Here is an 18,015-nt window from a genome sequence, read left to right as displayed (position 1 = left end):
GCGATACTTTTCTTGAATTGGCCTTTACACATCAACGACCAACCTCAAGAACAGAATAGCAAAACTTAACTTTTTTCTTTCCCGTTAGCACTTATATTATATATTAGATAGATAATAAAAATAATGTATACGTTTAATCTTTGAACAGAGTGTGTTTACAAAAATGATATATTTTAAATTCAGTTGATATATATTCAGTTGATATATAACCAGTAAGTATGAGCAAATGAACCGGATCTGATAATTTATGTTGGAATAAAGCCCAATCCAGTAATTGATTCATGTTTTAATAGACTATATGCAATAACGGGAGGATGTTGGAGACTTTGCAAAAATACCATTAGTTTGTGCATTGTTTGCAAAATTACTACAAAATTTTCCTCTAATTTTAAAATACCAGTGTTTTAAGTATAAACTTGCCAACTTTACTTCATAACTAATTGATAAAACTATTTTGAAAATTAAATGAAAGAAGTGTTGATTAAAAATACATCAACAAGGAATTTTTTTTTTTTTTTAAACCTCAATTTCTTTCTCAAATAGTCAAAACTCAAAAGTTCTGTTAAGATGGTATTTGCATGCAAGTGGGTATCGACAGGAGCGGACCCATTTACAAGAAAGGTGGGTCACCTGACCTGGGTTAACTAATCAAATATATTTTAGTGTATGTAAGCAACAAAAGTTCCAACAGCATAGTTGGTATTTTCCAAGTTGTTGACACATCTAAACCCGAATTCAAGCATCCCAAATGACATATTTGGTCTTTTTTTTTTTCCATTTTAACTTAAATGCATATCTTTTTGTCTTATATACTTTAAAAAATTAAAAAATAACAGCAGTTTATATACTCTTTTTTTATTTGCTTATGAAATTTTTTTTTTTTAATATTGACCCGGGTAAAATTTATTTCTGGGTCCGCCATTGGGTATCGAGAACATTCGAAGTCGGCAGAGTGCCTGATTTGGATAACGAAAACTTTGCATATTGTTGTAAGAAATAGAAATTGACTTGGTCCAAATACTTGAGTTTGGTTTCTTACACGTGCTTTCCTTCTTTCTTCACGTGCTTTATGACAAACTTTCTCCGCATCACGGTGACATACATGTAATGACGTTGTAATTCTTTTGATCATAACCAAACCAAATGATTTTAATAGTTTTGCCTTTAAGCCTTCAAAGATTTGCTCTGCGTTAGTTAATTAAACTATTATATTTGTTAAACATGCATGTTGTTAGACTTTAAACGTTGGTGGGCGTGTTGTATGGACTTTTAACAAATTCTTTGGAAGCAAAGGAAAAAAGACTATGAAAATAATATAAATTATATATATATATATATATATATATATATATATGTTATGATTCTTAAATATTTAATAACAAAAAAAAAATGAATTCTTTAATATTCTGTAAATTGATCAACGAACACGGCTCTGCTTACTTTATTGAAAGAGACATAGATAGTAATATAGTATCATAGTAAGTTTAGTAGACTTTCTTTATATCCACTAAACAAAAAGAAGAAGATTAAAAACTCCAACTTCTAGAAACTCTCCATCTCTCATTCCTTTAAAGCCTTTACCATCTCTCATTCATCAAACTAACCAAATTCAAACACAAAAAAAATGTCCTCCAACATCGCTCAAAAGGCTGTAGCTGTACTCCTCCGTGGCCAAGGATGCGCTAACAGTCTCAAGACGCTCCTCCAAAACAACAAATCAAGCTCAGTTTCAACCGAGCAGCTCATCAACACCATTCTCAATTCTTTCTCACTTGCTCTCTCTTTTGTGGATTCTCCTAATCATCTACCACACAATGAGTCTTCTCTACAAAACATGACAAGTCATGTTCCCCAGAGACCATCAAAGAAGTAAGTCACCAACGAAAAGCTAAATACTCATTGCATATGTTATATACAAAGTTCATGAGTTTTTAACTCAAAATCAAGTGAAGTAGCATTTGTTTTTTCTTGTTAATTTACGTCTCGTATAATGTTTGATATGCAATTATGTCTTCTATATTTTTAATCATTGCGCTAATACATCATTGTAGAAAAAATTATGGAGCAGAAGGTTTAGTGTTTTACAGAGACGAATCCCCGACTCCACGGGATGATGGCTTCACCTGGAGGAAATATGGACAAAAAACCATCAAAACCTCTCCGCACCAAAGGTTAGTTAATTACATACCTAGTAAAACAGAGCCAATCCTCTGTTCTTACAAAAACAAAGTGAATGTTTCCTCTGTTCTATGAAAGACATGTAAATAGCAGAGCTCTCTTTTATTTATTTCAAGTGGCGATAACTTCAAGTGCGGTATTTTCAGGTCGTACTATATATGCAGAGCCGGCCCTAGCCACAAGCTAGGGAGGCATGTGCTTGTGGCCCCAGATGTAGTTATTAATATATCGGCCCTCTTTTTTCTAAAATTCTCTTATAGCTCAACTGGTTAAATGCTGGCCAGAAAGAAGTGCAAGGTTGAGGGTTCGAGTCTCACACTTGCTGTAATGCTTTTAACAATTTTTTTGAGAAGAAATTAGGCCTCTCTTTTTTTCTAAGCTTGTGGCCTTCAAAATGTTAGAGCCGGCTCTGTATATATGTGCCTATGCAAAAGACCAAAACTGCAATGCTAAAAAGCGGGTGCAGATGATCCAAGACAGTCCTCCAGTTTACAGAACCACTTATGTGGGAAAGCATGTGTGTAAAGATTTTGCAGTTCATGATGATACATACGGTTCTGAAATGATAAAATTCGACCAAGTTGTATCGAAATCGGTTATGCCTCAACTCGCAACGATTGAGGAACAAGAAATTACCATGGAGGACGAAGCCACAGACCATATCATGAACCAAGAGGGTGATATTAATGATTTTTTGGTGGATGATGACCAATTTTGGGCTACTCAATTTCCTCCATTTTCATTGGAAGACCTGATGTTTTTTTGACAAGATTGCTAATCTTGATTAGAATCCTTTCCAAGTTTTTGAACAATAAATCTATCAACTTTTTTAATAATGTTCCCATGGGGGAGATTCATATTTACCGCCTTTTTTTGTTGTTGTTGCAAGAAGCTATTGTTCTAAGCATTTTCAAGCCAACGTAACAAGGTTAATATATTGTAATAGAAAACATTTGTGATGATATGGTATTCATTATGATATTAGTAGCATCTTTCCATTTTCTTCAATAAATATCGATTTAGCTTCTACATCATCTTGATATTGATAAAAAAGCTTATGTAAGACAGCATCATATGCAAGAATTATTTTTTTGGATCTTGATAAAAATGACAAAAAAAAATTAACAATCAAAATCCAAGATTTGAATATGACGAAAGTTTATCGATAACGTTTCTCGAGGATTCTTGCATGTATCATTGAGTTTAAGTGAGTTTTATTTTTCATATTTAACTAACTATTACAAAATTTTGTTTCATTAATAATATTTTTGATACAATCAATATTAGTAAAGGCATTAAACATTTGTTAACAAATCGCTGGAGAAGAAACTTATTTATCTACCCAATATTCATTCATAGGTTCACTACAATTTTATGGCGAGTGGATTGATATCTCTGATTGATAACCATCTAAAACGGTCTTTTCCATGTCGAGACACAATTCCTTTGCTTAGAAATCGTTTGTATTTGTTTTTTTTTTCTTTTTGAAGAGAAATAGTTTGTATTTGGGAAAATCATGGATCATTTTGAATCTTTCAAAATTTTGAGAGTGAGAAAATAATCGGGAAAAAATCACAAAAGTATCAAATGCATTTCCGTTGAGAAAAAACCCTCAAGTTTTGTATCTGGTGAAATAAATAACTAGTTTCTTGTTAATTTTTTTTTATTAAATCTTCTATTCTTGTTGAATTTACTAATTTAGGCACATCATAAAGTCTCAATAAACGAGGTTATGTTTTCATTATTAAGGTTCCATTAATTAGCAAAACAACGTAGTATAAAAATAAATCTAGAATTTTTATTTGGAACTTTTGGAGGAATATAAATCGATGTGGTTGGGGACTTTGTACTATTTTATATAACATCATTTTGCTTATAAATGAAAGCTCATTAACAGAATCGAAACATGATTTGTTTGTTCCGTTTCATCACTTTATGTTGTCCCTAAATTGGCAAAGTCAACAAAACTTTACGATGTATTGGAGAAGTCGATAGAAGTTGGTTATTTATTTCACCGGATAAAAATTAGAGGTGTTTTCACCGAAAATGTAAAGTTAAGACTTTTTCTAAAAAAATTCCCACAAATAATTAGAATAAAAAAAAAATTATTATTTCCAAATATCTTAAGATTTTAAATGAATATTGTATTCGTTTATCAAATAAAACCTTTTTCCAAATAAAAACTTTGAATATATCATATGTATCAAGAATTCAAGACTTCTACAACGGTTACCATTCTAAAACCTTGTTGTAAATTAAAGTAAACAAGGAACTAAATACAACGAAAGTTACAGAAAATAAAATAAAATCAAGGCTTATCCACTTCAATTTGCCTACGACAACAAGTCAACATATGGTTGCGTAGCTTTTTAAGGACCCAATCAGATTGTATATGAAAAGATCATGCCTCTTTTAGAGGTATCACAAAATGGGAACATTTGTTGATTTGATTTACCCTATCATCTATGTACCTTTTCTTGTCTATATCGGTCCTCTGATGGTCATCTATATGTCAAGAAACTAAATTTTTTTTATCGCATCATTCGTTTATGAATGAAATCAGGAAATTAAAGTAACCTCAAACCTGGTCCACTAACACCATATTTTTCGTCGCTAATGTTTGATGAGATCTCGAGTTGAATTGAAGACAAGACAATCTAATAAAAAATTTGAATTCCGGAAAAGAATTTTTTTTGGCTATAATGCTCAATTACATTCACACTTACATTTTTTTATTTTTCATAATAAACAAGTTTTTAGCCGAAACCCATACATTCTTTTAAATTCGAAACATTTTTTAATTATTTATTTGTACCAATTAACACTTAATTCTATAAAATTTGGAATTACTTTACGCTATTTTTCCAGTAGAATTATCTGCATCTGGTTATACATTTACATTTACCAACTTACTAAACAATATAATTTTGAAGATGAAAAAGCTAGCCCGACTATTTGTGCATACGATCGACATGTTGGATATTTAAGTGTACGTGATATTGAAGTGTACGTACATCGTCGGTTATTCACGAATGTTGGATATTTAACTGTACGTACATCGACGGTTAGTGTACGTACATCGACGGTTATTCACCAACCATCGCACCTTTTGGTACAAACGGTTATTATATTAAATGTACGGTTGCAAACGTACGTGAAGACCGTTGATCACTATAAAACTCGGTTTCTCTTGTGTCAAACAGATAGAAAAACACAGAGCACGAGAGTTTCACAAGATCAAAGATTGAAAGAATCTTTGGTGATAAACACATAAACAAAACACATAATCTCTATTTGTTTCTCTTGAATCTTAGCCTAGAACAAGAGAGAACTTTGATTGTCTTATCCTACAAGGGATTTCGTGTAACCCAAGGCTTGATAAGGGTCGAAATACTCTTTAAGGAAAGTGCTCACGTGCGCGATTCAATCATTATCCAAGTTCACATTCGTTACTTCCCGGAGTTACAAATCCAATTTCTACAACATGACATCTTATCCACTTGAATTTGGCTATATAACAAGAAGTCAAATATAGGTTGCGCAACATTTCATGGGCCTACACAAAAGGAACATATCAGAGTGAGTTTAATGGTTCTTTTAGAAACATCACGAATTCACGAAATAATAACATGTGCAATAGATTTGTAACAAAAATGACGACTTTCCGATTTCATCTTTCTGTCTTTTTCGGTCGTGTGATGGTCCTTGGCCTGGGTCCGCCTGTCTTTTGTGATCAGCACATAAAATATAAAATAAAATGACACTCACGAAAGTGACATAATGTGAAACGGTTCCGAAATTTTCTACCATTTAGGTTGTGGGATGAAAAAAACAAGATAAATCCTTCCCGAGAAAATCGGCTAAATCATACCCCCACAGTTTTACTATGTTCAATTCATTCCCGACTATTTGACCTTGCTAAATCATACCTTCACTTTATAAATTTTTGAATTTAATACCTGATTTTTTTGTTTTTGCGCTAAGTCATACATACCGACTAACATTGTTACGGTGCCGTGAAATAGTGATGACATGAAATACACGTGGCAATAACGTCGTTTTAGACTAAAACCGAGAATAAATGATTTATCTTCTTTTTTTTTCTCTCTCTTTTTATATTTAGAATGTAACTGGTAATTAACACTAATTAAATAAAAGGAGAAAAAAAATAATTTTTTCTTTACATACCAATAATAGTTAAATTTATAGATAAATTTTTTTTTCCAACATGCAAGTTTAATTTCAGTTTATAAATATTTATTTATTTTTGATATTATAGTAAATATTTCTTTGTCTTAAGTTCAAAAGATAACCTAAAATATAAATAGGTGCACCAAATAATTTGTCCTTCTAAATAGTTTCACAATTTATCAGTTTATATAAATATGTATTTTTAAATATCATTAAAATTTATTTGACTTAAGAAAAATTTAATTTAAACCCTGAGTGTACTTGTAAAACATAATATACAAAATAAATTCAAATATAACATATTAAAAAATAACTAAAATTTATTGAATGGATGCATTAAAACTAAAGGTAACTAGGGTATCCAAAACAAAATGGGTTGAATAAAGTGAGAGTGGTGTTGGTAAAAATGATTGTTATATCTATACATAGTGTTTTGACACTAATAATATTTCCACACTTTGAGTTTTGATAAAAGTAACTCAAATTTTATGACCAAAGTGAAGTATTATCATCAATGCAATTTTAAGTCTATCATGTAAATTTCCATGCAATTTAATTGGTCTTTATATATAAGAGATATTTTTCATACCATTTTATCATCATCGATTATATAGACAATTCCAATTGCTCGAGCCATGAGCAATAGCCAATATGACCAGTTTGTTTATTCAAGTCTCCTCTTATCTTTTTGTTGAAAAGTTATCTTATAACGCCAACTACAGATCTTGGCAGTGAATGGCGCCACAAATGGTGATGGTGGAAATCACTTGATAAGCTTAACCATGGATATACGCACCATGGGTTGATCGCTTGGATGAACACACCAAGAAATCGATAAGTTTCCGAAGGAAAAAAAGTGAGAATCATTTTGAAAGGGTTTCAAAAATAAAAAGAAAGTATTATTCTTCTCCAATGCACTTATGTGATGATTTTGGTGATGAGTCGGGTCTCATTGTTTATGTCCCTTTGTTCAGTTAGACATTTTTCAATCTCATTGTTTATGTCCTTTTGCTTAATGGTATTTCATTCTGATTTTAATTACACTAGCTGAAGCATGATGAGTGATGAACCTGAAAATCAGTAAGCAATTTTAGAACCACCAGAGACATATGCGTATGTAAGGAACCATGCTTTACGTTTGTTTCATCTCCATTAGCACCTCTAGATGCAAGTTTTATCTGTTGCTCATGGGTCATGAAATTCGAATATGTTTCTATCTTTGTCACTGTAGTTTTCTTGTTTACCAAAACGTGACGTTTTGCCTTGTTAACGTCTTTTGCATCAGTTAACCTCAAGAGTCGTTTCCCACAATTTCTTAAGGTCAGGTTCTTTTTTCTGTTTTTAAGAAACCTCAGGTTTTTTTTACCCATTTTCCCATTTAAAACAAAAAAAAAAACTTGGAAACAAAGCCAAGTATTATTGTTAAAAACTTAAAAATAAAAAAGAGAGTTGAAAAACTCTTGAACTTCAAATGTGATACTTCAAATATGATTCTTGAACTCCATTTTCGTCACTCCTTTTGGGCTGCAAATAAAGTCATTATTTTGGGCTCTTCTTGGACTTATAACATTATCAAAATAGACTGGACTTATAGTTAACAACATAGATGAATTTTTGAATGTTCTCCATGTCCAGAACTTCATAAATTAGTTCAATAAGTCCATTTTTGAGTTGTTAAAATTGTGCTTTTGCTTTCTCTTCTTGTCATTATTGTTTCCCATGATCATATCATAGACTTATTTCTTACTAGAATAATCTTTTAGTGCCTGCAGACTTTTCCTTGGCAGATTTGTTTATGTTAATTGATAGCAGTTTTTATATGGCAGAGTGATGTGAGTCAAATTAAGACCTAAGACTACTCTCTCAAATAAGAGATCGTTGTGTAGCACTTTAGGGTCGAATTCCACAAAGCTCTCGTGTTCACACAATAGACTAACATGTTTTGAATTAAGCTAAACAGAAAATAAGAATATTAAAAATAAAGAAAGCAAGTAAAATCGGGTTTTAAATCAGATGAGGAAAACGTTAGGCTTAGAGATTTCTCAAGAAATAAATAAATAGTAGATCTAGCAATTTAATTAGGATTATTAACGAACCGTTCTAGAACTCAAAACACTAATGTATAACCAACCACCTCTCGAATGTATTGACTAACTAAATCTAATATCAGGAAGTTCCACCTCTCGAATGTAAACTCCTAGAATTAGACTAGCATTAATAGCAGGTTTGATATGTTCACAGATATTCCTAAACCACCTCTCGTATGAATCTAGTAATTTATGCCCACCTAAGATAGTTCCAGTATAGATGCCCTCTCGAATCTACCTATTATCCTATGATCAAATTCTAGGTGATCAAGCTAGAATTAGCATTAAGAACAATCTAGATGAAGAACTCTAAAGATATTATCCTAACAGGTTATCGATCTACTAATTCATCTAAATCCCTAATGAGAATCCTTAAACCTAACAAGCAAACTACTCAGACATGGAGATTGAAACAAACAACATGTTATGAATAGAAAGCATAAAGAAATTCAATAAAAGAGATGAGTTAAGAAAGATCTTCTCTGGAGGAGCTCTCTCCAATTATCTCCCAAAGGGTTCAAGCTCCCAATAATTACAATAGAATAAAAGATTGATAGATTTCTAAAGAAAAACCCTAAAAACTATTTATAAAGTCTCCAAAACGTGCAGGGACTAAAGTTGCAAATAGGGATGTCTTCTGGGTTGATTTTTCGGGCTTTAAAACTCTTAAACCGTCGAGACTTTTGCTGGGCCGCGTGTGGTGTCGAGCGACACCAAGGGGTGTCGGTCGACACTCATGCCTTGATCTGATACCGAAATCGTTCTTTAAGCTCTAAATCTCCGGTTTAGCTCCCAAATGATCCAAAATCTCCAAATTAGTCCCGAACGTGTATAAACCTGAAAAGACTCAAAAAGACACTAGAAACAACAAAAAGACTCTAAAAAGAATACATATATCATGGCTAAAAACGGTAAAATCCATGATATATCACAGAGTTATTGAAATCGTTGGAAATTTTTATAGTATTTTTACAAAAATGACCATTTCATTATAGTAAATGGTTTGGAGTTTAGAGTTTACGATTTTAGAAAAACGGCCTATTCCCCCACAAACAAAGTTGTTTGGCCTAATTCATCCCTTAAACTTTGTCTCATACCTAAATCCACATGAACTAGCATAGAATTGGACTTTTCTACATGAACAAAATAAATCCAGACTAAAACCACAAATCGTTAAACACCGTTATTGTTCCATCAACGAACAACTGACTGGGATGCCACATCATCGATCTAAACGACTGCGTTTTGAGGGGAAAAAGGCTTATTCCTCCACAAACTAAGTTGCTTTGGCTAATTCACCCCTATACTTTTATTTTGTGCCTAAATCCACATGAACTAACATAGAGTTTGAATTTTCTACATGAACAAAACAAATCCAGACTAAATTGATGAATGTGAAAAAACAAATTGAATGGACAGTTGCTTGGACTAAGGGTGTTTTAGGGTATAAATTCTAGGAGTTTGGATGTATTTACGGATGTGTACTTGGATTATGATGTAATATTCGATTAATTCTAAGATTATGGTATAATTTTTGATTAATTCTCGAATTATAATGTTATTTTGGAATAATATGATGTTATGTTTCAGATTATATTGTTTGCATGAACATGTTTTGTTGGATCTGAATTCAGCATCTTCGAATCCACCAACGAAAATAACAAGTGGGAGCTACATTAGGCTCATCAGTCCAAAGTAAAGAGAAACGGAGCTGCCTGCAAATCAGGACTAAGTTAGGCGAGGAACTTGAGATGTTGGAGAGGTAAACGTTGACTTCGTACCGAATAACGTAGGAAGAATACCTATATAAAGACGAGAAAAGGCCTAGAGAAGGCACCTACTTACTGACAAACTCACAACTACTTTACGCACTTGTATTGACAAGATCTAGTTTGTATTCATCTCATTAAGCATAAAAATTTTATTCGTTCTTAGCAATTCAGCTATCAAATTTTCATTAAAGATCTAGCCCTCTTTCTCATAAAACCTAAGTACAAATCTCGAGTGTGCATTCTACAGATCTGCTCAAAACGTAGACGTTAAGATTGATAATGTGGCATCCTAGTCAGCTGGTCATTAATGGAACATTAACATCGTTTAGCGATTTGTGGGGTTAGTACAGATTTTTTTTGTTCATGTAGGATATTCAAATTCTATATTAGTTCATGTGCGTTTAGGAACACGACAAAGTTGCGGGGATGAATTAGCCAAAACAACTTAGTTTGTGGGAGAATATGCCGTTTTTCAATAAAATAGACTATTTTATATAATTAGTAATTTTTTAATTAGGGGTGTCAAAATGGGTAACCCGACCCGACCCGACCCAAACCCATATGGGTTCGAGTGTTTAATGGACGGGTTTAACCCGACCCATATATTTATATGGGTTGAATTTACATACCCAAACCCATTATTGTAGAAATCCATTGGCTTAATGGGTTATATGGGAACCCATATATATGTATAATAAAATATATAAATAATAAAAATCCAAAAAAATAACATAAAATTGTAAACCAACAAAAGTTTTTAAATAATAAATTAAAAAAATCTAGATATTAAAATAGAAAAGCATCCTAAAATCTTAAAACCACAAATCCAAAGAACCATAAAACCAAATAAAAAAAGAAAAAATAGTCTTAATTTAAAGAACATTTGAATCTTCTTTAGATGCATCCGAATCGGATTTTACTTTTTACTTTTATTTTTAGGTAAAATGTAAACTTTAATAGTTATTGTAGATATTTTACATATATAGTTGTAAAGAAAAGAAGATATTTTACATATATTTATATAAATTTTACATAATATATTAATATAGATATATATAAATTTTACTTTTTAATTTTGGTTATGAAACCCATGGGTAACCCATGACCCTAATGGGTTTTACCCATTAAACCCATAACCCTAATAGAGTAACCCACTAAAACCCATTTATATATATGGGTAAAAAAATTCTACCCAAACCCACTAAAATCATGGGCGGGTTCGGGTTACTCATGGGTATTAACCCATTTTGACACCCCTATTTTTAATTGATCCCCATAACATTTTTATATTTTTTAATTATAGGGTTAGTTTCCTAAGAATTAAATGTTTTGGTTCAAAGTATGAGAAATTCCTAAAAATGGCCCTAAAACAAGTTTTATTGACAATAATAGCACACACTCCATAAACTTCCAAAAATAGCACTAGTTAACTTACTATTAGTGTTTTTGTTCTAAAAATTTTATCACTAGCTTTTTTTTTTCAATAATATCACAACTTTTATATAAAAGCTATTCAACAAAATAAATTAGAAATAAATTTAAAATATTATATTTGGGTTCTCTATTTCCAATTTAGGGTATATATTTCCACCATTTAAAAGAGATTTTGATTCATTTTAATATTAGTTTATGGTATTATATTTGGGTTTCCTATTTCCAATTTAGAGTATATATTTTTACCATTTAAAAGAGATTTTTTATTTTAATATTAGTTTGTAGTATTATATTTGGGTTCCCTATTTCCAAATTAGGGTATATATTTCTACTATTTAAAAACAATTTTGATTCAATTTAATATTAGATTAGTGTTTGCTCTCTTTTTTATTTTCTATCTTATATTTTCATTAAGTTTAATTGAAGTTTATGGTGCTATTTGTGGAACTTTTCAAATGAGGTGCTATTTTTGGAAAAAACAAGTTTTTTGGGGCTATTTGTGTCAATCTCCCTTAAAGTATTCACAATAATGACCCCTATGTCATGTAATCAATTCTTGTTTTTTACCCATGCATATTTATTTTGTCACTTAATCTTAATGTCCGTTCCATTTTTGTTTGGCTAAAAATCTATAAATTCTTTTTATAATAAAAGATCTGTAATAGTCATTTACATATCAATTTTTTTCTTGTTTTTAGACATTTCCTTTATTTTCCTACATTCTTTTCAATTTTTCTTAAAATATATTTTTTCTAAAGGTTATGAACAAGATAAACACAACAAACTAATCCATCTCCACAATCTATATTATATATTTTGACAAAAATATTTCAATGATAAGAAAAAATTTGATAGAACTAATAAAGGAGGAATGTGAGTATTCTTAATTTTAAAATTGAAAAAATATTTTTGTTATATATATATTAGTTGATGAAATATTTAAGTTATATATATATAGAACAATTTAACAAAAATTAATTATATATATATATATATATATATATATATATATATATATATATAAACAAAATTTCTAGCTCCTCCACTGTGTATATATAACAAATAAAATGAAAAGATTAAGGCAAAACAGTAAATGCCACAACACTGCTGATTGCCGCTGCAATAGCTCCAACAACAAATCCTGGTAAGTTTCCACCTCCAAATAATGCATCAATAGGACCAACTCCAAACGATACAATCATTTGTGGAATCACTATTGCCATGTTTAAAACTCCTAGAGATAGTCCAGCAGAGATGACAATAAAAAGAACACATCCATATTAATTTGATAGTTTAATATTTATGTTACACAAAATTGTTACTGTTTTTTTATTGATACAATTATGGCAAATTCTTTATGGTGAATGAAAACTAATTCCGTAAAAATATCAATTAATCAATCTAATTAAGTTAGTAGAGGTCTTAATAATATTAAGAAAAAAGAGAGGTTAAGATACCTTGACCGGCGCCGGAGCTGCTTGAGATTATGGAAGCTAGTGCAAACGGAATACTGAATGTAATCTATAAAAAAATACCAAAATTTGTGATTATTATTGTTAACAAATAATAAACCATGGATAATAATAGCAACAAAAATTGGATAAAAGACATGTTGGACTTACAGCAAGAGGAATTCCAAGAAGAGCAAAGAGAGTTAATGCTCCAGCTCTGATGCCATCGGTAGGAAGGGCCATCGGACCGGCGATTCTCCGGTGCTCCTCCTCCTTTTTAGTAATCAAAACCGTCATTGCCAAACACACGGCAAGGATGATATTCACAGCTCCCCAAAGCCTTTTAGCTCCTCCCATTTTCTTACTAATCCCTTCAATACCGAGCGACATGAATCCAAGAACGATAGAGTTAAGCATCAATCCCAACGAACCAACTTGAATTCCTTGGTTGTATAGTTTCTTCATTTTGTCATCTCCTTTTGAGTCTCCACCGTACACTTCACCACCCACCCAATCTGTATCGTATAAAAGAAAAGGGAACCACGCGATCCAGTTCAAGGCCGTGACGATTAATAGCATCCACATTGGACGTTTCATCACCTTGAAAGCTCCAAAGATCTCGCCGAAGAACGGAGTTTTATCATTCTCAGAGTCTGCCTTTGGCGACCATTGCTTGTCTTCCACGTACCAAAGAGCTATGATGGTGACGACTAGAAGGAGAGTGATGGAAATGATGAAACAGCTCTTGAGATTTGCGCAATAGATGTCGTATGCTTTAGTCACCGTGAAAGGGAAGATCTTGTGGAGGTTAGTGTACGATCCTGCAGCGTATCCCAAAACGTTTCCAACGGCCATGAAAAAAGAGAAAATTGCGTTTGCTGTTCGCGTTTTCTTAGCGTCTCCAGCTGCTAAATCACCAAGAAAAGCGCGACAAGGTCCTTGAAGAGTGTTGTTAGCCACGTCAAGGATCCAGAAACCGACAACGAAGAAACCAACGGCTCGCATCTTGACAGCTTCGTCGAGTTTGTCTCCCATGGTGTGCCCGAAATCAGCCGCGAATCCGATTAGTATAACAGCAAGGGCGACAAGCAAGGCACTCGTGGCGATGAAAGGACGACGACGACCGAATCTTGACTTGCATCTGTCGCTGAAGTAACCAACGGATGGCTGGACAAGCAAGCCGGAGATAGGACCACAGAGACAGAGCCATATGAAAGATGACCATTTATGTGGGACTCCGAGAAGCTGAACGTATGGAGTTAGCAGAGATAGCTGAAGAGCCCAACCAAACTGAATACCGGCGGCGATAGAAGCCACCGATATCATCTTTCTTAGCGGCGATGGCCCATCAAGAACCATCGACGAGGAAGAAGACTGTCTATCCCCAACCGCCACATCTTTTTTTGCTTGGAGGTCACTCATCTTCTTCACCTTGTCTTAGAAGTTGTGTTTGGTGTTGGTGATGGAGGAGATGAAAGAAACAGAGCTTGTCTCTTAAAGACAAGGTGAAGAAGAGGAATTAGATTTATATTTATGTACTCCCTCCGTTTCGTTTTAGTTGTCGTTTAAGATTTTTTCACACAAATTAAAAAAAACATTTAATTTTCTGTTTTACCCTTTATTAATATATTTTAAAAAAAAATTCATTGGCCAAAACATTAAAACAGTAGGGATAAAACTGGAATTTTCACCAAACATTTGCATTGAAAACCTAAAACGACAACTATTATGAAACAAAATTTAAATCCTAATACGACAACTAAACTGAAACGGAGGGAGTAGATGTTTTGCTTCTGTGTTTCAAACTTTCAATAGTTTGGAAAAATAAATCTTTTATAGTAAGGCTTTAACACATATATCCTTATAGGATTGGTGTAATAATGACAAGACTTACGTTAATATAACCAAAATCAGTTTATTATCTTATCCTTATATCATTTATTTTGAGATTGTGACAGATTTTTTAATTTCTTGTTTCTGTAATATGACTTTTATAAAAAAAAAAACATTAAATTTTATCTTAAATTGTATCATTTATAATTTAGAATCTATTGAACCATGAATATCTTCCAACATATTTTATCAATTAAATGTTAAATGTAATGGAATCATGAATTATATCATTTTTTAAGAGTTTATTTCATTTTTTTCAACATTTATCGTTAAAAAAAGAAGAAAAAAGATAACCAAAAAAAAAAAAAATCCCGCGGCATAGCACGGGTATTTACCTACTTTTGATTAAAAGAAAACTTAACTGACACTAGGATATGATTTCACTTTGATAACACAATTCAAAATCCTTGAAAACAAAAAAAAAAAAAAAAGTTGGAAGTTAATGAGAATTGTCTTTCTAAAAAAAATTAAGGACTTTAGGAAAGAAAAAGGACTCAAGGAAAGAAAAATAATCGTAGAGACCATAATTGAATTTGCAGATGTGGAAAACTTGGTGGCCAAGTTGCTTCTTCTGTATTAATGAAGGGTTGGGTGGAGAAGAAGTGAACATCACCAATTCTTCAATTAGGGTTTTCATTCTTTCTTTTCAATTGCTTTTGGCTAAGATCACATTCATGTCTCTGCTTCTCGGCCACCCTCCCAAGCTCTGTGTTCGGAAGCCGGTGTTGGTAAGAGCATCTCCTCTTCTCTCTAATGGCATTTCATCATCCTCGGTGCAAACCCCTCCTTGTAACATCATAGGCGCTAAACAATGTGAAGAAAATGTCGGAAAACTCATCATTGCCAACGCCAATGAACGTAAATGGACTTATTTAGATAAGAAGGTGCCTTTGGATTTGGTGTATAATCATCCTTATAATGAAATGGTAACGATCGGGTCATCTCATGGCTGGGTAGCTACTTTGAGATACGATGGGATTCTGCGTCTCCAAGATGATCTAAACCCGGTTGCATCGGATTCAGATCCAAAACGCATCTCGCTGCCTCCTCTTGTAACTCTGCCTTATTGCCAAACCCAAATCATCACCAACGTGTCCATGTCCGCACCTTCACCGGAGGAAGAAGACTGTGTTGTGGCTGTCAAGTTCTTGGGACCTCAACTCAGCTTTTGCAGACCCGCTGCTCAATGCAACCCGGAGTGGATCAACATCAGAATCGCTAACCCTTGCTTCTTCTCCTCCCGAGTGATGTTTTCCAAGAAAGATGACATGTTTTGCATACTCGGATCTGGAGGCGACATCATTGGATCATGGGATCTCCGCAAACACAAGCACACACCCAAGCTTCAGAAGTTGCAATTTCAAAATCTTCCCGAGCTGAAGAATACCACACGCGAGGTTTTGAGTTCGTGTTGTTGCACGAGCGAACACTTGGTGGAGTCAAGATGCACCGGTGAAACGTTCTTGGTTAAGCAGTACAAGAAGACCGCCGAGATCGTCTTCGGTATTGCCAAAATGAAAACAGAAGCTGTAATGGTGTTCAAGCTAGACGAAGAAGGAAATGCGGTTTACACTCAAGACATAGGAGATCTCTCCATTTTCCTCTCAAAGTCTGAACCTTTTTGTGTCCCTAGTAGCTCCTTTCCGGGCATGGACCGTAACAAAGTCTATATTTTTGACGTCAACGAAGTTGGAATTTTCAATCTGTCTAAAGACCGCTATTTTGGTGGAATTTTTACACCCGCTTTCGGGGCCCCTTACTATATTCCACCACAAAAAATAGACTAGTAAGTTTTGAATTGAGTTTCAGTCTAGAGTCTGTCTTTTCTCTAGGATCTTTCAAAGGTTCAAATTAATCTGTTTTTTTATATATGCTTTGTGAGTGATATGCATTAGCTATCAATATGATGTATGCCTACCCCAAGTAAAATGGTTTGCTTATTAATGAAATGGTAGAAAACTCGTTTGTTATCAGATTTTGGCCAAAGATAAATGAAAATATAAAGAAAATTCCCCTCTGTTGATTGATCAAAGTTGATTAATCTCTAGATAGAGAAAGAGGTTTTCTCATCAGAACATTCCAACTAATGATGCCAGTCTCGCGTTCTTCTTGTTAAAGAGCTGGTAATACTTGAAACAAACCCATATCGTAGATGCAAATGCGTGTTGGTTCTCAATCTCAATCTTGCTAGGTATCTTGTTTTGTCCTTTGTTTTCTTGGGTTGGATTTTTGAGTCAAAGGGATTGGAAGTGAGCTGTTGTTTCTGAATCAGTATGGTTAAAGAACCTTCTCTATAGGAATGGACTTCAAGAGCTGATCTTACACGTGCCGGTGGGTCTCAGCTTTCAATAACTCCTCCATAAACCGTAACCTCAATATCTCTTTCTTAACACAATAAAATCAATTTACAGGCCTCTTTGATGCCTATCTCTCTGTCTTGAAGGTACAACTTACACATCACGAGTTCCTTGGCTCAGTAAACTTACATTTGGATAACTTGTTTAGGCTCTCTTACATGCTTCTGTGGCTTGTCGCAAAAAGCTCGAAGTTGATTGGGTTCCAGCTTGTGATCTCGAAAAGGAAACTGCGAAAGAGGTCATGAGACATGTTGATTACACATGTATGCATTTGCTTGTGTTCACAAGTTTTTATATCTTTCTTTTTCGTTTAAGTAGAATCCAAATGCGTATAAAGCTGCTTGAAAGTTGCTCAAGGTTTGAAATGTTTGGCATTTTACAACTTCAATCATCGAGAAGCCTTTCTTTATGTTTTTCCTCATCTCTATTAGTATTATATATCATCAGGGTGTAGATGGAGTTCTTGTACCTGGAGGTTTTGGTATTTGGCTTGGAATGAAAGTTGCTGTCATCAAGTTTGCACGATCAGAGAAGTTATCTGCTTGCACGATGCAATTATGCAAACAGCACAGAGCTCAAACCTGATACTAAACATACATGCATCGTATTCATGCCAGAGGTTCTTAGATTCTCTCTCCTTCTCGCTTATGTA

The 18,015-nt window shown here is 33.2% G+C and overlaps 3 protein-coding genes across 4 annotated transcripts; 2 read left to right on the top strand and 1 right to left on the bottom strand.

The window, feature by feature from the left end:
- Positions 1-1,556: 1,556 nt before the first annotated feature.
- LOC9323112 (probable WRKY transcription factor 64) lies at positions 1,557-3,158 on the top strand. Its single transcript, XM_021035957.1, is given in 4 exon segments — positions 1,557-1,869; positions 2,052-2,175; positions 2,582-2,935; positions 2,937-3,158. Coding segments are annotated over 4 exon segments (753 nt in total). The 5' UTR covers positions 1,557-1,624; the 3' UTR covers positions 2,967-3,158.
- A 9,580-nt stretch (positions 3,159-12,738) lies between these two features.
- Positions 12,739-14,535, bottom strand: LOC9324570 (sucrose transport protein SUC8). 2 transcript variants are annotated; one of them, XM_021036026.1, is made up of 3 exons: positions 13,285-14,535; positions 13,121-13,183; positions 12,739-12,909 (listed from the first exon to the last, which is right to left on the bottom strand). In XM_021036026.1, the coding sequence occupies exons 1-3, from the start codon at positions 14,533-14,535 to the stop codon at positions 12,739-12,741; spliced, it is 1,485 nt and encodes a 494-aa protein (XP_020891685.1). The 2 variants fall into 2 exon arrangements, with proteins under 2 accessions (XP_020891685.1, XP_020891686.1); XM_021036027.1 differs by having other exon boundaries at positions 12,833-12,909; positions 13,121-13,172.
- A 1,000-nt stretch (positions 14,536-15,535) lies between these two features.
- LOC110231115 lies at positions 15,536-16,976 on the top strand. Its single transcript, XM_021035996.1, has one exon. The coding sequence runs from the start codon at positions 15,546-15,548 to the stop codon at positions 16,791-16,793; it is 1,248 nt and encodes a 415-aa protein (XP_020891655.1). The 5' UTR covers positions 15,536-15,545; the 3' UTR covers positions 16,794-16,976.
- The last annotated feature ends 1,039 nt before the right edge of the window (positions 16,977-18,015 follow it).

The sequence above is a fragment of the Arabidopsis lyrata genome, assembly GCF_000004255.2.
Source record: "Arabidopsis lyrata subsp. lyrata unplaced genomic scaffold ARALYscaffold_2, whole genome shotgun sequence".
In the NCBI taxonomy this organism is placed as follows: domain Eukaryota; kingdom Viridiplantae; phylum Streptophyta; class Magnoliopsida; order Brassicales; family Brassicaceae; genus Arabidopsis; species Arabidopsis lyrata.
The sequence above is the reverse complement of the archived record's forward strand: the minus strand, read 5'-3'. Positions and strand labels throughout refer to the sequence as shown.

What these genes read in the sequence shown, in the direction of transcription:
- LOC9324570 (XM_021036026.1), bottom strand. Translation starts at nt 14,535, where the DNA reads ATGAGTGACCTCCAAGCAAAAAAAGATGTGGCGGTTGGGGATAGACAG. An exon ending in TTCTTGGAATTCCTCTTGCT is followed by an intron (nt 13,184 to 13,284) that starts GTAAGTCCAACA and finishes ATTTTTTTATAG; the next exon opens with ATTACATTCAGTATTCCGTT. An exon ending in GCAGCTCCGGCGCCGGTCAA is followed by an intron (nt 12,910 to 13,120) that starts GGTATCTTAACC and finishes GTCATCTCTGCT; the next exon opens with GGACTATCTCTAGGAGTTTT.
- LOC110231115 (XM_021035996.1), top strand. Translation starts at nt 15,546, where the DNA reads ATGTGGAAAACTTGGTGGCCAAGTTGCTTCTTCTGTATTAATGAAGGG.